The sequence below is a fragment of the Lolium perenne genome, chromosome 3 (assembly GCF_019359855.2).
Source record: "Lolium perenne isolate Kyuss_39 chromosome 3, Kyuss_2.0, whole genome shotgun sequence".
In the NCBI taxonomy this organism is placed as follows: Eukaryota; Viridiplantae; Streptophyta; class Magnoliopsida; order Poales; family Poaceae; genus Lolium; species Lolium perenne.
The window spans coordinates 267,653,914-267,674,771 of NC_067246.2; the positions used below are offsets into that span (position 1 = coordinate 267,653,914).

The 20,858-nt window shown below is 45.0% G+C and overlaps 1 protein-coding gene, 1 non-coding gene and 1 pseudogene across 2 annotated transcripts; 2 read left to right on the top strand and 1 right to left on the bottom strand.

The window, feature by feature from the left end:
• Nucleotides 1-191: 191 nt before the first annotated feature.
• TRNAD-GUC (transfer RNA aspartic acid (anticodon GUC)) lies at nucleotides 192-263 on the top strand. The gene has a single exon. It is a non-coding gene; the product is annotated as a tRNA-Asp (tRNA).
• Nucleotides 264-444: 181 nt separating this feature from the next.
• On the top strand, nucleotides 445-3,043 carry LOC127344034 (sphingosine kinase 2). Its single transcript, XM_051370259.2, has 9 exons — nucleotides 445-775; nucleotides 954-1,076; nucleotides 1,189-1,289; nucleotides 1,565-1,637; nucleotides 1,727-1,891; nucleotides 1,980-2,050; nucleotides 2,139-2,417; nucleotides 2,520-2,642; nucleotides 2,739-3,043. Exons 1-9 carry the CDS (start codon nucleotides 445-447, stop codon nucleotides 2,934-2,936), a joined length of 1,464 nt encoding a protein of 487 aa, XP_051226219.1. The 3' UTR covers nucleotides 2,937-3,043.
• An 856-nt stretch (nucleotides 3,044-3,899) lies between these two features.
• LOC127344032 (putative disease resistance protein RGA4) lies at nucleotides 3,900-11,330 on the bottom strand (annotated as a pseudogene).
• Nucleotides 11,331-20,858: the final 9,528 nt, after the last annotated feature.

Sequence of the window (20,858 nt, forward strand, 5' to 3'; positions counted from 1 at the left end):
GCTAGTAAATACTCTTACTAGCATTAGCACTAGCGTTGCAGTCTTTTTTATTTGCACTGGAGGGCCAGTCCGTTGCTGCTGCAAATACTAGCTGTTGAATTGGTTGCACTTGTTCAAAAAAAAAATATTGGTTGCACGATTTGTCCTCACGTTGAGTATCTATATCGTCTGTGATTAACTATTTCAACAAAGTCGTTGTAGTATAGTGGTAAGTATTCCCGCCTGTCACGCGGGTGACCCGGGTTCGATCCCCGGCAACGGCGTATTTTTTTTTTATTTTTGCCGGCGAGTTTTCATCTGATTCGGTCTCCGTGGAGGTTACGCGGAAAATATTGTGATCGCTTTCTGCTACCATGTCGAGCCCGTCCGCCGCCCGACTCCCTTTTTAAGTGCCATAAACCTTCGGCACTCTCATCCCACACGTTCTTTCTCTTCCCGGCCACCATGGAAGACCACCATAGCGCCGCCACGAAGGTCAGCGTAAACGGCGCGCCGGCCGAGGCGACGCTCTCCACTGGTGCCGGCGGCGTCGGCGGCTCCGAGCTCCGGTGGCGCTACTGCGCTGGCGCCGCGGCGGAGAGGAGCCTCTCGCTGGAGGCCGACGTGCTTGGCGTCGAGGCGAACGGGAAGGAGGTCGTAGTCAGGGCCTTCGTGGCGGACGGCAAGGCGGGAGGGAAGAGGCGCCGGAGGAGGGACTACGTGTTCGAGATGGCCGACGGCGAAGGCGCGGCCGCGGCGTGGGGCGACAAGCTGCGAGCCTGCTTGGACTCGTTCGGTACGTACGCATGTGCCTCTTTGGTGCCTCCGCCGTGGTCTCTGACGGAGATTGCTGCTTCAACCTAGATGGCAACGCACCGTTCCTCTGTTTCGCAGCCTTTGATTTTAACCAACTTTTTTTTTTAGTTTAGCAAGAGATTATAACGTACACAACTCGAATCTTGTGATGGATATAGGCCGGACGAAGAGACTGTTCGTCTTGGTCAACCCTTTCGGCGGCAAGAGATGCGCGAGCAAGATCTACGAGGCAGAGATCAAGCCCATGCTGAAAGCTGCCGGTGTCGATGTCACAATGCAAGGTTTCGCCACGCAAATGCGCATTGTTTTCTCCATGATTTAAACTATCGTTCCCCTACATTCTTGGCTGTTGCAGTTATTTTGACCCGCCTGGTTCGTGCTTTTTTGTTTCAGAGACTCAGTACGGGGGGCATGCCCGGGAGTTGGCCACTTCTCTTGACCTTGCGAGATACGACGGGATCGTCTGCGTTAGTGGTGACGGCGTCCTCGTGGAGGTTGGTAACCAATACCCGACTGGCCGCTTGTGTGTTGCAACCAACGTCTTTTGCATGGTTGGCATGATACGATTTGATCCTCTGCATCCTTAGTGATACTTGTTCGCATTGGCTATGCAATTGCAAGTTGACTTTTATATGACGGATCTCACAGAATCATCTTTTATCTGAAAAAAGCTGGCGATGCAAAAAAAGACTTTAATAAAAGTTTGTTGGGAGAGAAAGCCATCCAGGTATTCTGGAGGTTCTAACTTAATTCCCATACCTGGCAATAGGTAGTGAACGGAATTCTGCAGCGAACGGACTGGGAGGAAGCAATAAAAATGCCAATTGGGATAGTTCCAGCTGGTACAAATAATTCATCTTCGGTAAGATACCAGTACAAAAAAAAAAAATTGGGAACACTCAAACAAATTCTGGAGTTGCAATCTGTGCAGGTACAGGGAATGGCATGGCTAAATCACTTCTGCATGCTGCAAACCAGACATGCTCAATTTCAGACGCTTTATTCGCCATTATCAGAGGCCATAAGCAGGCCTTGGATGTCTGCACCTTAGTGCAAGGGCAGAAGAAAATTTTCAGTGTGCTGTCAATTACGTGGGGTACGTACGAAACCACGGAATCAATAAACCTCTAATTCCAACGGAGCTTCTGTGGTTGCTGGATCTGACTCTTCCAGATAAACTTCAGGTTTGGTGGCAGATATAGACATCGAGTCCGAGAAATACAGGTGGATGGGGAGCGCGCGCTTCGACTTTTATGTGGGTATTCTTTTTATATCTTCAGTAACTTCAAATCTTTGGAAACTGCCGCCTTACAATGAAACAAGTTTTTACTGACTTACTTCAGGCTCTGGTTCGCATAATGAATCTGCGCCGATACTACGGAACCATCCATTTCGTGCCTGCCCCGGGCTATGAGGCGTACGGGGAGCCTGCCAAGCAAGTCGAGAGTTCCATTGTGGAACGTCTGGAGCAGAATGGGGAACCTCAGGTGTGTTCTTATCAAGGTCCTTCAGCTGAGTTACAAGGTTCAGACTGGAGATCCATTGATGGCCCGTTTGTGGCCGTGTGCCTCAACAACGTGCCATGGGCTACTGAGAGTGTCATGGCAGCTCCTGAAGCCAAGGTAATTGGATCCAGCTCCATGTTCTTCTTCAAGAGCTTTCTGTTAGCTGTTGATTTGATTTGCTTAACTAGTGTGAGATGGATGATGTGGCTGTCGATGCAGTTCTCAGATGGATATATGGACGCAGTCATAATCAGAGATTGTCCAAAGGCTGATCTTTTAGCTCTGATGCTAAAGATGAGCGATGGGAGCTATGTGAAGTCGACATATGTTACATATCTCAAGGTTAATTACGGTTTCAACTTATATGGATTCAGATCTTGTGCCACCTTTTTTCCCGAATACTTCATCAATAGCAATGCCATCAATTCAACTTTGCAGGTGAGATCTTTTCGGTTATCACCAGGACAGCTTGTGGAGAATCCCAAGAGGGGTGGCATCATAGACGTGGATGGCGAGGTGATTGCCAGAGGAGAAGGAACCTATGGCAGAAACCAGCATCAAGATTTGATCGCGTATGGTCCTTCTGTTCAAATGACACTGCACCAGGGCTTGGCCACTGTATATTGTCCCAAATGATTGCCCATCTGTGTCGATTTCTTTATTCGTTTTCAAACAAGGGCAGCTCAAAGAAAATGTTTCAATATCTGCATAACACTGATTCGAAGTGAACCAAGTTAGGGTCCTCCTTGTCTTCGAACCTCGGCAAGTGATCGAGCGCTGTTCAACAGGAGACCTTCAGGAAACTACAAATATATAAGAAAAATTGCCACACAGAGACCTGCAGAAGGTCAACTACAATATTTTCTCGAGAAAATGCACACCGTGTGAAACGTAGATCATCGCCGTTCTTAACCGAGACTCCGGTTAAGCTCCATCTCGGAACCGCCGGGGGTTAGGAGTAAAGCATCCCGAGGTTGGCGCATCTCGTTGGGCATGGAGAAGCATTGTGAACCCCAATATCTTTCTTCGGAGCTGTTTCTTTTCAAGGACCTTTGCGTTTCTTTCATTGAATAAGTAGAGTTTGGGTTACAATTCTCCTAGGAGGTCACCTACAATATTATATGGAAATATGTAGTTTAACCCTCCAGAAGTACATATCATACCAAAGTAAAACACAAAAGAAAACAGTCACACTCCAAGACAGGATCACAAAACAATGACAGCAACATAGAACAGTTTCGACGCCAGTATCTCAGCACGGCTGGTACATCAGTTGATACTTGAGAGTGGGAGAGCGGACAAATTTAGCAATCCACGAAGAAGGGAACCAATGGGTCGGCACCAGTGACAGCGCGGCGAGAACTGAAGTGTAAGTGAGCTCGAGGCACTCCTCTCAGTGGATACGAGATTGCTGGAGGGGACCGATCTCGAGCCTGTGTTTTTCTTTCTTTCTGTTGGAAAAGGAGGTTTCATTACTCCCAGCTTGCATTCGAAATAAACGAAGGGAAATATAAATGAATGAAGTATTTGAATGATACAAAATTATGAAATAAAATAATCTATTAAAGGTTATACTTAAGAGCACGGTGTGGTGGGAGATTCTACCTTCCCATTTGTTTGTAGTTATGAATCTGGATCATAATTCACTTTTGAAATCCTTCCATCGGATATGTGCAATCTTTGGCCAGCTTTCTCCATCAGGTGCTCGGCAGCTCTCAATCAGGCGCTCACAAACCCAAAAACATATATGTTGGAGGGATGATGGCAGATCTGGTAAAGATGATATGTTTGGGCATTCAAAGATATTGAGTTTCGTCAGACTGGAGAAGCACTTCAGATTTCCTGGCAGGGACCTCATTTCACACCTACATAATGTCAGGCACTTGACATAAGTGAAATTTGCAGAGTCTTTAAATGACACAAATGGCTCCTTGCATTCTTCAAGAGAGAGAAATGGTGGAACTGTAAAACCTTCAGCCAAGAGCATTTGGTTGACCATCGCAAGGCTGCTAACACAGAGTGATTTCTGGACTCGAAACTGCGTGATGCACTCTGCAGTTAGCTTCGGAACATCTGTCAATTGTACGTGCTGAAGTTGCAGAGAAGACAAGCCATCGAGAAAGCACAGATCAGGGATACCTCCTAGATATAATAATTCAAGGGAGGTCAGATGACCAATCGACAAAGATGGAGAGCTTCTGCAGCAAAACATGGAAAGAAATTTCAAGTGCGTCAAGTCACCACTGAAGAGATTAGCTGCAACCATGGACCTGGATATAATGAGCCTCTCAAGAGATGACGGCATTAAATCTGTTCCGCCTTCCAAGTCCAAAGATAGGCAGGAAATCAATCTAACATCCAAAAGAGAGGTAGCAACTCTTACGCCCCCTAACGACCTGAAACACCAGCAATCTCTAATGGACAAGATCTTTAGCTTATCCAAATGTTGGAAGACCTCTTGCGACGGAAGTGTAGTTAAAGTCATGATCTTCGCTAAGGACAATTCTCTCAGTGAAGTAAGACCATCAAGGCATGCAGCTAATGCACCGTCTGTTATACTACATGAAGAAAGAGCAAGTCGACCAAGTCCTGATGGTGGAACCAAAGGCATCCCGATGTGCCTTCCATAAATGAATCTTATCCGCTTCTGGTGGCAACATATCCATGCCTTGATGATATCCTCTTTCAGCATTGTTGTATCTCTCTCAGCATTTGCAATGGTTTGAAGATGTGACATGTCAGTATCCATCAGTGTCATCAACTGCTTCAGAGATGAGTGGTCTGACAATATTACTTGCCTAATTTCCTCTTCGGAATCCACCTCCCACATGGAAGCAAGTTGTGATGCCAAGTACTCTGTCCTCATGATGTTCTCCATCTGATCATGTTGTTCTAGTTCAGCATTCATAATAAACATAAGCAGTGGGCAACTGCTAATTGATAAGTATGTAAGTGCTGCTGGAAGATAAGATAATGTTTTCAGACTTGGGACATTCTCGAGCAGCAATTCAGAGCAATGCCCAAAGAGCTCTGTGTTGATTGGTAAGCTTTCTAATGCACTGCAATTAACAAGCATAAAAGATTCCAAATTCTCAAAATGTAAACCCTCAAGTAACCAACTTGGATATGTCGCAGATTTGAAACCCTCGATTTTCAGGCCCATCAGTTGCGGTGGTGGCACCAAACCTTCTAGAACCTCTAACTGTAAACTACCTTCCGAGTTCATCCCATCATTGCAACTCCAGACCAGCCCCAAGCTTCGAAGATGACTTTTCTGATATAACTTCGACTCTAAGGCTTCATCCTTTCTGTTGACATTCTCGAGATTTTTTATACTTAAACTACCACTAAGCTCTTTCATGTCTCTGAGTTGTCGTAACTCACATCCCTTCTGCTTTTGCACACAAAATTCTTCAACATGTTGGAGCGAACCTAGCTTGCCTATATAAGGGATTTGAGGCAGCGCTTCTTCAAACAACTTACATGACTCACGATACCCCTCAAGATATTGTAACTTACTTAAATTGCAGAGTTTGTCAGGAAAACTCTTAACTTTATGGTTTAAGTGAAGTAACTGTAAGTGGTAAAGAGCACATAATGAACCAGGTAATTTGTCAATGGACGTTCTAATGAGGTTTAGATACCGAAGGTGCTTCAGTTCACCAACAGAATCAGTGCAGAATAAGTGGGTCAATGCAGATAACAGTGCGCAGATTATGTAGCTTGCAGATACTGTGCTTATGTTGTTTCATACTCTCAACACGAACAGATAGATGTCGAACAGTGCAAGGTATTTCTGTCACTTTATCATCCTCTAATCGGAAGCAGTCTTCTTTAGAGAGCGACTCTGCTAAATCATGAAGAAGATCATGCATAATGTAGCCTGGCTCTTTATATCTTTCAGAAAATGGTTGCAAGAAAGACCCAGAAGCCATCTCACTGAGGTAATCCTTTCCAACATCTACCATTCTCCTGTTCTGGTTGCACGGATCAATAAGTCCCTCCGCTATCAGCAGGTGAACCAACTCATCAATGTTATACTTGTACCCTTTCGGAAACAAGCTGCAATATACAAAACACCTCTGAAGACGTGGATCTAACTTCTGATAACTCCACAACAGGGCTGTTCTGGGCTCGCTTAAGCTGTCAATCTTTACAGTTAGAGCATCTTTCCAGGCAGAGATATTCATTTTCCCTTTCAACTGGGAACCCACAACTTTTGCAGCCAAAGGAGATTGTCCAAGCCTTTTAGCTATCTTTTCTGCAATCACTTCTAGTCTTTGACGCAACTGAGGGTTACTAATTTCTGCTCCAGTGAAGGCATAGTGTTTGAAGAGTGTCAAGAACCAACTATCTTCCATGTTTTCCAGACGGAGGGCCTTTTCACAACAAAGAGCAGCAGGAAATGTATCACGGCGAGAAGTTACCAATACTTTGCTTCCCTTTCGCTGAGAAACCAGAGGAGCTAACAGTTGGTCCCATTCCATCTGACTGCCCAAGTCATCAAACCAAACATCATCCAACACAAGCAAGAATTTCTCTGATTTTTGCAGTATGTCCCTTAATTGGCACTGGAGAGTGTCCAGATTATCAACACGTGGGCACTCCCTCTTAGCTGCTGATTCAATAATCTCACGTGTATGTCGATGGACATCAAGTCTGCGTGAAACACAGACCCACATCCGGACATCAAAATGTTCTTCTACCCTCTGGTCATTGTAAACATGCTGTGCCAAGGTGGATTTTCCCATGCCTCCTGCTCCGATAATGGCCAAACCCGAATATGTAGGTGAATTAGTCTCAACACCAACCGCCTTGGTCAGAAGGTTGATTATATGATCACGATCCTTGTCACGACCTATTACCTTCAGAGGTGGTAATGATGTGGCCTGAGGAACAGCGGTTGTCTGTTCAACAGGACCCTCTGCACTGTTACCAGCTGGTAAGCAAAGAAGTGCACGGAACACCTTTCCTTTCGCCAGAATGGCCTTCAGTTCATTCAGCTGCCTAATGAGCTTCCTATTCTTGGAGCACAGATTGGACAACCGGTTGGACGCAGCATGCAGAGGCTTCAGAATAGTGCTGATGGTGGAATCATGTGATGGCGAGGTACCCTTCCTGCTCTTTGCTTTGCACTCGAGGAGGTTGTACTCATGCATGTCGAGCAGATCTTCGGCTTTGTAGAAGGCTTCTTTGAGTTCTTGGAGCCACTTGTCCAACTTGGCTCTGTGGTTGCTCCTGTTAGCTGCTTCAATCATCAGCTCAAACTGAGGCATGATGGTGGTCTCCAGTTCATGGAGCTCACTCGCCATGTCAACACCAAGGTACCTGGAAGCATCAGCGAGGAGCTTCTTCAGGATCGGCGATGCTGCCATTTGTAAGCCAGCCAGCACCACCTCCGCCATGGAATTGCAGATTTTTGGATGTCTTCAGCTAAATTATAGAATGCATGAATCTCAGGTGCAAAGACATGAAAACAGGGAAAGGTGGTTAAATTGGAGTCTTGGATAGTTGGATCCTGGATGCAGGAGGATATGAAGAAGCGTTTATCCAGGGGGGCAAGGGCGGAACATCAACACGTAAATCATGGTAAACAGGAGCAAAACAAAGTCTCCCCTCTTTCTTTTGGAGTTCTGTTCTTTTTTTTTATGAAATGGCGCGAGGAAACGAAAAAAAGAGCAATAACAATGCTTTTGGAGGGGCAAACAAGCAGTGAAGACAGCAACAGATGAAAAACCTGTAGAAGTGTTAAACAATGAGATAAATTAGCGAATTGCAAGGGCGAGAAGCCAAGAAAGAGCACAGCCCAAACAGTAGATTTTTCATTCTTCGTTTTTGTGCCACCAGAAGTATTTCTGGAGGAAAATAGAGGGGAAAACCTAGCAAGTGAAAACAGCAAGGGAGTTCTGAATCTTACGTGGATTATGGACCTCGGAAGCTGAGTTGTTGGAGCAGCACGCGATGAAAGGGATGCAAGGTCACCAGAGAGGCAGATGGGAGCCAGTGTTCTGTTGGAAGAGAAATGAGATGCAGAACTCTCCAAGCAGTAGGCAACCAAGATAATCCTAGATCTGACCCAGTGTAAATCCACTCATCCAGCCAGTTGCCATTAATTAAGTTTAGCTGAGCTGGACTCACTGAAAAAGTGAACATGGAGACTGTGGATAGCTCACTGATCAATGATTAAAATACATGCAAGTAGCCTAAAGCCCTAACCTATACCCAATAAAATAAAAGCAATTGACTGTCCATTCATATTATGAAATTACTTGATCAAAGAGCACCTGTTAACGTGAAGGAATATACCATAACCAAGTCTTCAACAGGGACAGATATATCTTGGTAATTAGTACTTACTATTAGTGGGTTCTGCGAACACGAGACCAGTAACTAAACAACATCTAGTTTGTGTTAACCGCTGGATCTTCACCAGTAAGACCACATTTGTTTGCATACCATGTAGGAGTCAAAGAACTTAAAAGAACTATCCTCTGATTGTGCACACCACATCAAAACCATCTAAGTCAGTGAAATACTGAAATGGTTGATAACATTACCTGCTTCTCCTATTTTATTGTCCATCATCATCAGCAGCCTTTCACGCTTCGCAAGTGCCATTGTCTCAAGCTCTCAATTATGAAAGCTACGAGCAACAATAAAATACTGTTGGTCTTCGGTATACAGGAAATCCATGACAATGTACAATTTACAAACAGGCAACATGCACTCCATCAAATTGGATCCATATATTACATGAGATGCACTTCTCGTATAACATTTATCTTGGAGCAGCATGACCAAAGAAGAATGGAGAGACTATGACAATCCAAAACACAGAGGCAGGAGGGATGGTAATGCAAACAAAGAAACACACTACTGAGCTACTCCAGAGAATACTGAAAGATTACCCGTGTTAAATTTACAAAAGTTACCTATGTTGCAGCCTTGCAGGCATATGTTCTTTATTTCTTCCTTTCTTTCTTTGGGAGTGTAACAAACACGCAAAGGAAGAATTGATAGGACCAGTTCCACCTGCCATGTAGTTCAGTTGGATCAATGTTGCAAATTGAACGATCAAAATATCTACTGGGAGAGAAGATAATTACCCAAATGGACAGGGATGTGCAAACATCCTACCATGAATGGACATTACAAAGGAACATTGCACATTTGTATATACTATAGCCAATATGCAACAGAATCAATTGATAAGAATAAACTTTCCAAAAGATAAGTGGAACTATTGTTATTGACAGTCAATATTGTACAACCTAAATTACAACATATCTATGAGTAGTGACCCAAAGACAAGATCACAACAAAGTACAAAACAATGGAACAGTTCAGAACAAGGCTAAGCCTTGCTATATTCTTTTCTAAAAGCGACAAGTAAAAGGTAATGCTTTCCCAAACTTAATTTCTCCTTTCTCTTCTTTTTTTCTCTGTCATCACCGGTCTTTGATGCCGTTTTTAACTGAACCGGTATTTTATGATTTCACTTGACATCCTGTAAGATCCAAAATCTATAACCAAGGAATATAAATGATCCCAACACATGCCAAAAGGTCGAAAATATTATTTTGATCAATTGTTATATCAACAAACACAATAATGGCATCTGACTAAGGGTATTTCCTCTTGGTGATCTAATTATTTGGACGAGTATAGTGCCTATTTTATATATGATAAACCCTTATATTTATAAGAAACATATTAAAGCAGATAATCCTGCTACCTCAAAATAGGTTAACCAACTGCCTCAAGGAATTTCAATTTCAGCAGAATCATTAAATGGAGCATTTCTCAGGGTGATATAATAATATCATCTTATCACGTTAGACTACAACTATCAAATCCATGATGGAGTTTGCCAAAGCATAGACTTCATGACTCGGAATTTCATAACAGAACCTCCATGTATTTATGCACCAGTTCAGGAAGCTAGTGCACAAAGCTAAAACATCGGTGCAATCAGTCGCACTTCCACCTGCGGCTGCCCTAGAGTAAAACAGGATTATTCCTGCAAGCTAAAAGATCATAATATCCACCAGGAAAGAGAAATATATATAAATTGCCACTTACTCCACATACATATTATGGAAAGATAAGAAACATATCCAATGGACAGAACATAGGCGAGCATTCTACCATTATTATTGGACATCACAGAAGAACAGTGCAGTATATACCAATTTTTTAACAGAACCATCGAGTGATTTTTGGTAATGTTGGTTCTCTTTCTGACAAAGAATAGAACGCAATCCAAATTAAACATCTACAGTGATCTGAAGACGATAGCCTAACAAAGTAGAAACAAAGGAACAACTCAGAATCAAACCGATCCTTTGTCACAAGCCAGAGCGAGGCAGTAACGCACTGTACGCCGAATCCAGGCCGAATATGAGCTGTCTGGCACTGGCACGTTGCCCCAAGAGCTCGTCCCCAGCCTACCCCACCTTATTAGCTTTGCGAGCCACTCGTTCACCTTGACCTTCCCCTAGAGTTCGAAGTCCCGCGGCAGGACAGTGCCTATCTTCCCCATTGAGCCTGGAGAGGTCGTGGAGCAGGGGGGCGGACCTGTTCGTTGGCGAGCATATTGGAGCTAGACAGCATCCATGGCTACGGCCGGCGCGGAGCAGGATGTGGTGGCAGCACGGAGCTCGACGGTGGGAAGAGGTTGAGAGTGGTGGGGGCAGTGGAGGCGGCAGGCCTGGACGAAACGGCCCCCGCAAGGGAGGGGGAGAGGGGGTTGAACTGGGAGACGAGGTTGAGGCAGTTGGCCTCACCGGCGGCGGCGGAGAGGAGGTCACGGAAGTCTTCTATTCCAGTTTCAGTTTTAATCTGAGCCAACCCCTTTTCGAACCCAGCAATTGTACCCGTGCACAGCACGATTTCATTTTGGGTGAACTGAATTAGCCTAGAATTGAATTGGATTTTGAATTCCAAATCTAAGATGGAAAGGAAATGGTTTCCAATTCAAATTCTGGTGTTGGGGTGTGCTTGTAATTTGCTGTTGAAATCGAAGGCTGGTACCGAATTCCAATTATTGTTTGGATGTACAATTCGTGAAGATAATATAAAGTTGTCTACCTATACGAAAATCAAAAATAGTTGTGTGTATTTTAATTATTATTATATAGTTGTGGTTACATGCCGCTTGTTTTAAAACCTCCTTGTAGTTTTTACATTTTGTGGTGTCCAAGTCAAACCTTACAGCATCTCCAGCCGCGTCCCCCAAAGTGTGCCCCAAAGCGATTTGGGGCGCGCCGGACAAAAAAAATCGTTCCAGCCGCGTCCCCCAAAGCCCATTTTTGTCCGGCGCGCCCTTATACGGTGTCCGGCGCCCCGAGCCCGTCCCCGTCCCACAGGGGACGCACCGGGGACGCCGGACACAACGAAAAGCGAGGCGGGGAGTGGCGGGGCCGACTCGTCAGCGACACAATAAATTTTTAACCTAACCGTCGCCTACCTCGCGACGGAAGTTATTGGCGGTGCAGTTCCCGCAGCGACGGTGCAGTTCCCGCAGCGACGCGTCCCGTCGCGCCTAGCTCTGCGTGCCGGTGTTAATGCGCGCCACCGCTCCCCCGCCTCCCTCCGGCCTATAAAAGGCTGCCTCTCATCGTCCCTCTCACACACAAACCCTAGCGCCTCTCTCCCAAACCCTAGCCGCCACCATCTCAACAAGACTCGACGCTATGTCCAGTAGAGGCGGAGACCAACCTCGCGGCCGTGGTCGTGGCCGCGGCCGCGGCAGAGCTGAACGCTCGCCGTCGCCTTCCACGCCGCCGGCTTCATCATCGTCGGAGATGGACGTGGAGCCGGGCGTGCGGTTCGAGTTCGTCCTCGTCCTCAAGGGCGACCCGTGCGGCATCCAGATGCTGCCGGACTCCTTCGCCGACTACGTCGCCGGCGACGATCGCCCGCGCACGATGCATCTGCGGGAGGCTGCGTGCGGCTACTACCGGTGGATCGTCGACGTGATCTACGACGCGCACGGCGAGATGTACCTCAACATCGGCTGGGAGAAGTTCGCGCGGCACCACAGCCTCGAAGCCGGCTTCATCCTCCTGTTCCTACTTCGGCGACAGAGACATGAGCGTCAAGGTCTTCGACGAGACGTGGTGCCGCCGGGACTACCACGGCGACAACACCGACGAGGAGGACGACTGAGTGTTCTTTCTTCGCAGCGAACACGTGCACGGAGGTTTCTGCATGTTCGCCTCATCGGTAGAACCAACAAGGGCACCATCCTCCCGCTGGATTTTCCAGTTTAGGTGACTGGGTGTGCCCTCGAGTTTTCTTTCTTAGCAGCGAACACAGGAAACCTTCGATGCACGGCCTAATTAGGTTTAGTTTCTTTGCAAAATTTTATATTTGTGTCCACGACGGTTCAAACTATGTATTAGTTTATGGAAAACCATGTGCCTAACTGTGTTTTCGTGTAAACCACGTTCCAAATTATGTATTAGTTTGTGAAAATTGAAATAAAAAAGCCAAAAAAAAGTATTTTAAATGTTTGGGGGAGGCGTTTGGGGGACGCGGCTGGGGAGCGACGTCCCCCAAAGGCGGCACGAACAAAACACGTCCCCCAAACGCTCAACCCAGTGGCGCGGTTTGGGGACGCTTTGGGAACGCGGCTGGAGATGCTCTTATGTTCCTCGTATGCTACCGGATGAGGAAAACATATCGAATGGATGTTCTATGTAAAGCTAGCTTGTACTAGTATACATTGGCGAGTTAGCACATCTGCGTTCTTGGCTTCTTGCGCATCTCGCCGGGAATCAGGTGGAAGCCAAATTGCTCGCCTCCAATGGCCGTGGACTTGGCCTGGAGCACCTTGCCGCCGTCAATTGGCCGCAACTGCTACCAGTTTGGGGAAACTGCAATTAAAACAGATCCAAAAATTAGCCAAAACTACCGCTGCAATTGTAAGTCAATGGATAAGAACATGCCCAATAATGTCCACCGCCGTTCACCTTCCTGCCGACGCTGTTCACCCTCCCATCATTCTCTGGTTGTGCCCACGATTTAGGTTAGGACCAGGTGGGGAGGGGGGGGGGGGGGGGGGGGTGACCAGAGGGAATATGGGCGGGTATGGGAGTGCCTGGAGGCGTTCGGCAAGGGAACAGGAGATCGGCGAAAGGAGACGGGACGGAGGCCATATATCTGCGCGCGCCGGACCAGAGGGAATATGGGCGGGTATGGGAGTGCCTGGAGGCGTTCGGCAAGGGAACAGGAGATCGGCGAAAGGAGACGGGACGGAGGCCATATATCTGCGCGCGCCGGCGGCGAGTCGCTGGTCGCTGCTGTCGGGAGGAAGAAGAAGAGGCCTCACTCTCGACAACGACAGGCTCGCTCTGTTTCGCTCAGCGAAAAGGTACGCGCGGGCTTGTTTCCACGCGTTTCCGAGGGGCCGAGCTCTGAATTGGTGCGGGTTCCTCTGCACGCGAGCGAGTGGGTGCTCGGAATTGGTTTCTGTTTCCACATCAAAATTCCGAGCGCAACCTAAACGGCGGAAATTGATGCTGAATTCCAGATTCTCTGATTCTAGACCCAAGTTTTTACATCCAAACACTATTATTGCATTTCACTACATGTGAAAAAAATGAAACACAATGAATCTCAACGAAATTTCATGAAACACCGTGGCATGAATTTTAAAGCGAGGAATTGACAGCACAAACATGCACGTGACCTCGCGTGCACGAGATAAGAGCATTTCACACCTTCTTTTTCTACTAAATAAACACAGTACATATATATAATACTTTCTACATCTGGGTGCAGTTACATCCATGCATATCTAATATACATTAATGTACTACTATACGGAAGTATATACAGTACTTTCTCGATCCGTGAAGTGGAGTTGTAGCCTTCTTGGCGTTGTATCGGCTGTCTTGGCATCTCTTCTATATGATTGATACATGCCGTGGGAATAACCACGGCAGATGCTACATGGTAGCTTATGACTTATGAGAGGTGTAGAGCAAGGCAATGAGGAGAATCTGGGAGCGAGATTGGCACACGATGTACCCAGGTTCATGCCTCCTTGGTGAAGGATCGCTACATCCTGCTAGAAATCACTATGATCATGATAGATTGGTTTACAAGGAGCCGCCGTGGACGGAGGGGGATTGTATGTCTAATGAGGGATGATCTGTCTAGGAGGTGCCCCTATTGGCTTCTTATATGTAGCCAGTTAGGGTTTACATCTGCATTCTTGCCTTCTACTCCAAGTCATTGTGACATGCGGGTCCAATCTGCATCTTCGGCGAGCTCAGGTGAGTTGAGCTGGCCTGGAGTCTCCTTCATAGCGTACCCCGGAAGGCATATCCCCATCAATACACCTTCAGAGTGTATTCTCGAAAAAGTATGTTTCTAAGCTATATCTAAGATATTTCAGATCAAGTTTGATGAAAAAAATGCATGTGAACACCTAGTTTGCACTATATATCTAAAATACATGCATATTTATATGTAAATAATAAGTATATGTAAAAAAATGTGCATACTACCTACAAAGTAGTAATCCCTCCGATCCGAAAAAAGAGTCGGACGAGCCATTTTACAAAAACAACCTTGCATTTGTTTTGTCCTCAACCCGCAGTCCACGTGTGTAGCTTTCTCCCTCTCCACGTGGCACCTCCTGGCCACGCATTCCTTCTGCTTGGCGTCCCTCCTATTCCCCTTTCTATTCTGACTTCTCTCCCGGGAGCACCACCGACCACCTCATCACCATCGTTCGGCTAGCTTCTACCACTCCGCGACCCGCCAAGACCTCCACGAGTTCCTCCACGTCTCCGTGTTTCTTCCTGAGAGATGGATCCTCCCGGGAGGCCCGAAAACGCCCCCACGGCCACCGATTCCCTTCCCCAATTGCAATGCTTCGGCGTCGATTCTGGACGCCACCATTGTTCTCCGCCACCGTCATCTCCATATGTACCTTCATGGCGAGTCACCGCTCCTCTGGAACCTCTTCTCCATCTACAGCCTGCCCTTAGTCAGTCCATTGATGGTGATCAATGTTTTCTTGCAGCAGATGTGCCTAGCGCCCTAATTCAAGGGTTGACCCCGGTCTCTCGCGGCTCCACCTTCGTTGCCATGGCGGACCCGTACAGCGGCGGTAGGAACCCAAGCAGCAGCTGAAGCCAGCGCTTGATATGGAGGCTCTGACCTCGTCAATGTCGATCTCGGCTAGCGCCTCTTCGCACGCCTACCTCAGCGAGTAGAGGATCCACTGGTTTTTTCCTGATTTTAGAAGGATTTAATTGTTAAAACACACTTGTATTAACCGCTCGACACTCTTTTTGAATCGGAGGGAGTATATATCTTGTATATTTCATACTACATATATATACCCTCTAGATTGTGAGAAACACACATGGTAACTATACCTTGGTGTAGTATGAATATATTCATAAATACGTATATACACTCATCCTTATAAAACAGAGTCTAAAAATTGTTCCGGGGGTCATGAGATTAACAAAGTCACAACAGATGCTGATGACAAGAATATCGCCTGCCAGTTATGATTTGAATTCTAGTGAGCTGAGGTGCCACTACCCTCCTAACCATGCCCATAGAGAGAAAATTGAAGCGCGCAGCTGGCCAGTTTGAAACAACCTAACGCGAGGGTGTTTGGCAGTACTTCACAACAGTGTGGAACCCAACTGCTGATCGAAAGAATAAAGGAGGAGTTCAGACTCTGGAACTTGTAAGAGTTGGAGGGAGTTCAGTGATGCCACGAAAGTAGGCTTAGGTTTTCTGGGTGACTCTGGAGTTCACCGCCATAACATTTCGCAGTTGTTGTGTCGGTTTCTTGTAAAACTTGTTGCTTCTATTTTATAAAGATTTAGTACGTCATTGGTGTACCCTCGAAAAAGAGAATGTGAGATCGTTAGGAAACTCTGGACATAAACTGGAGAAATTCAGCTACTCCCTCCGATCCATAATAATAGTAGTGGTCTTCCATGAGAACATAAGATTTCGGAGAACATATTTATTTCCTAGAATACACATAGCATGCCTATAATAATTAGCAAAGAAAGGACAAAGAAGCTGGTAGAACACCAAGAATGGCTCCAACAGCACACAGACAAACTTAACGTCCCATGAATTCGAACGCAAAACCATATCAACCATGTGACATAGAGAAGCCTTGCATTGTCCCCTGCCAGAAACGGCGAGGATGCAAGACTCCCTAGATCGTGTCACAACCATTGATGGAAACTTTGGTAGCATGACTTGGACATCACAACTGCACGAAGCAATGTATCACCCACCCAAAAATCCTAGAAGAGTCAACGAGTTTACTGCATGACCCCACATGATCGGAGGAAGGTTGTGACATTTTGGCTCAATGATTAATAGAATTGATAGGATACTCGTACCAACAAGATACATCCTCTTTTTCCAAAGCTCACCTTCAAAGAACCTTTAGGTTAATCTTGTTTGGCCTTGAGAAATTTTGAGGATGAGTGAATGACCGGGGAGTTTATCTTGAATGCGCACGAGTGAGGAGGGAGAATGAGAATAGAAGTAGGGGAGAAGGTGGAGAAGTGGAAGAATAGGATGGAAAGGAGATGGAGAAGGGGAAGAGAAGGGGAAGATGAGGAGGAAAAATCGAGAAAGGGTAGAGGGAGAAGTGCCATGGTATGGTTTCCAAATTAGCGTGAGGTTCGAATTTCTTTGCATCAAAATCTAAAACCTTAGAAAACTGTAGTTTACCTTTTGATTTTGTGGAATCTAAAAAATATTGAATTTGGATGTAACTTTTACTGCAGATGCTTCATTTTACCGAAACATGGTGCCATTTTTCAAAATATATCAAAATTTATGTTTCTCATTTTTTCCTAAAAACTAAGTTACGCAACGTATGGACATATCAAAGATTTTAAAATTTGAAGTTTTTATCATTTTTATATTTTTTATTTAAACCGAAAAGGCGATCCATGGGGGTGCAGGTTCTGCCTACACTTATCGCTGGTGCACCAGTATAGTTGTACGCCAGTGGTACCACTACAATGGTGCGCCGACAATGAGTGTAGGGCGCGGCTCTGCCTAGCCCGGACCTAGGCGAGACTTACCCCCGCCGTGCAAAATTGGTGGTACGTCGACGGTATTTGGGCATCACTGGCACGCCAATATTTGGTGCGCTCGCACTAATTACCGCCGGCGTACCACTATACTGGTATATTGGTGGTAACCCTGGGCCTATAGTGTCAAAACCAAAAGGTAACAAAATGAGGTCCTATGCTTGATGATATTCCTCGAGGTGCATATATATTCTAATACATGACGACATATTCAAAGTATATTACAAACATTTCTTCACACTGCGGAACATATACTTTGAGGCAAAAGAAGCATTGTTCAGATTTAGATTAACATAGGTAAACATGGTCCTAAGTTAGATCTAGCTATTAGCTAGATACATAATAAGCATTGTTACTCATAACTCTTGAAATGTTATTGACTGAATATTCGCCACAAACAAGACAGTGCAGTGTTTCCTCATTTTCACCCTCACAACCAAGTACAAGTTGGTTCATATTGCAGAAGATGTCCAGTCATTACTGAACTCTATCTCGTTGATGTTGGCATGAATGATAGTGTACTCCCCAATTCCCAGGAATTGGGGCATCCTTGCCATAGCTTAGAAACAGAGTTGTGTCATTGTGTGGGATCTTGTAACCATGTGCAATGTTTGATGACATGACTTTAAATAAAGAATACATCAATTACATTGAGCATTAGCAAACACATTAGTATACTCTCGGAATATTGTTGAAATAGAATAACTCACGAAGCGGTTGTTAGCTACATCAATTCCATTGAGCCTTGTAGCAAAGTATTGGAGTTTAGACAGATGGAAAAAAGATCATCCTTGTGAAACAATTTCTGCTTATTTACTTGCTTCATCATCTCAAAAGTTATGACGCACATGTCTGCCATAGTAATAAGATGTATATTTGTGAATACACTCATGTAAGAAACGTCCCTATTGTTGGGATCCACATCTGCCATAGTCACTCCTGTAAAATCCAATTAACATTATAAGGGTCTCAGATGGCAGGCAATATTTACTACATACATGCATGCATTTGATGGGAAACCACGTACCAAGAATATTCTGGAATTCTTTGAAGTTACCATTAGGGGAATGTGCGTCAATATTAAACACATACTAACCTCTCTTCACAGGGTCTTGTTCCTGCACATCTTCCTCTCCTTCCTCAGTTCCTCATCTTCATCTTCCTTGGATCCTTCCTCATCTTCTTGATCACCAGCTTGCGTGATTAACGTAAAGGTCACACGTTCATCGGGATCAATATTGTGTGACATCAAGAAGGAAGCATAGAAAGATCCTCTTATGTATGTAGTTTATTCTCTTTCACCAGGAAAAACTCAAAACATGGCCTGCGGCCACAACATGTAGCCACTTATCAACAAAGTAGTTGAGTCCTTCATTCAAATGACAAGGATTAACATGAGAAAAAATGATGATGTTGTTGTATATAACACAACAGATCTACTACATAGATATGCTAAATCATCTTATTAGTAGTTGTAATTCAGAACATATATTACAAGCTTAAAAAACAAAAATGAAAGGCTCTTGTGTGTCTTATTATGTTATTTTATTTTAGTGTCTACATAGAATATAGGCTTTAGTGCGACACACAATTTTCATGATTTTTTTAGGGATTTGATTATATTTTCTTATCTTATGCAAAGTCATCTATTTTCTCATGTTAAATGTATAGGGGTAATCCTGCCCAAACCTGGTGTAATTTTCTATCAATATGTATTTTTTGATTTTTGTGCCAAAAACTATATGACTTATATTTAGAAACGGAGGCTAAAATTTACTCAATACAAAGTGCTAAAAGTTTGGCTGATTCAAGATGATGTAGAACAACACTGCATGATTTTTTTTAGGGATTTGATTATATTTTCTTATCTTATGCAAAGTCATCTATTTTCTCATGTTAAATGTATAGGGGTAATCCCGCCCAAACCTGGTGTAATTTTCTATCAATATGTTTTTTTTATTTTTGTGCCAAAAACTATATGGCTTATATTTAAAAACGGAGGCCAAAATTTACTCAATACAAAGTGCTAAAAGTTTGGATGATTCAAGATGATGTAGAACAACACTGCATTCCTCTTTAAGCGGTGGCAGCTGTGACTGGATGCAAATACGACAAATATCCATCTCTAAATAAAGCCTAAGCTTCTTCTGCCTGCTGAAATACAAGAAGACATCCAAGAACGAGAATATGGAGAAGAAAATTAGAACATGACCGAACTGGAAAAAACCTAGACAAACTGGGAGAAATACAGATCGAGGAAGCACCATCTATCTGGGAACAAATTGGATAGAATGAAATGTAGAAGCACACTATACTTCTGCGTACAAAGAATTGACGATTGGATAAGGAAATCTAGAGAAAGAAATCAAAAGGAAAGAAGAGGATGAAAGCGAGAGTAGCTGGCGGGTGTTGCCGGATTTCAGACTTTCCCTATTCCTACTCAAGGAAACGGTTTCTAGAGGTTCGTCTGTGGTACAATTTCTTTTAGAGGCGATCGTATATCATCACCGTCTAAATAACATCTTAGAGTCGGTTTCTTTTAAGGGCACGAACGACTTTTGGATCCTGTGGTAACTCCTCTCGGGATCTAAATGTATTAGAGAAGGGTTAGAAATCATGACCAGCCGAGGGCTCATATCCGAAGCTGATTTTTCCTAAACTTGGTGGAAACCGGCTTAGGGCACCGTCTCTAACTTCTGAGTTTGTACTAGTGTTAGCATCCTCGTCACACAACTAAGTGTAAGCATCCAGACCATCACGATAGGTACCAAGAGCGGCTGAATAGACAAGTACATGTTGATCACAAGTATCACTACAGCATCGTCAGTAGACTTGGATGCATCCTTAGCGGTTTGAGAAGCACTAACAACAAGGACATGTGGGGTAGGAGCCACAAGAGCAACATGACACTGCGGGCATGAGACATCCCTAAGGAGAACATCCCCAAGCCAATGACCGCACATGAGGCAACAAACTTATCATAATTGATGCCATCGAAAATCAGGAGCAACGAGGAATGCTAAAATAGCTTGACAAAGAAGATGCCATATTGGTACCCTTCTTTTTTGGTCAACGTGCCGACCGACCCATGGAAGCTCGCTCCGATCGAGCGCTCGTCCAAGCGTGAACTACAGTGCACAAATCAAAGAGCTATCAGATCGGGGATGGGGCAGCTAGATCAGGGTGGTGGCCATCTAGAACAGAGCTGGGACGGCCGGATCGGGGCAGGGCGGCTGGATCATGGCAGACGCGGACCAGATAAAGGTGGCGGCCACGGGAATCATAGCAGGCGGTGCCGGAAGATGCGACAAGCAGCCAAATCGGGGAGGCAGCGACCGAAATGGAGCCGGGCCTGCACGAGCTCCACAAAAACGATAGATAGATATTGGACCTGCACGAATAGAAGCTTGACAAGAAAGAGGGCGAAGAGAAACTGTACGTTGGGCACATATTTCGA

Bases quoted from the DNA above. Each gene is read 5' to 3' on its own strand.
- LOC127344034 (XM_051370259.2), top strand. From the start codon at position 445: ATGGAAGACCACCATAGCGCCGCCACGAAGGTCAGCGTAAACGGCGCG. The intron at 776-953 runs GTACGTACGCAT...TGATGGATATAG, and splicing joins AGCCTGCTTGGACTCGTTCG to GCCGGACGAAGAGACTGTTC. The intron at 2,051-2,138 runs GTGGGTATTCTT...GACTTACTTCAG, and splicing joins GCGCGCGCTTCGACTTTTAT to GCTCTGGTTCGCATAATGAA.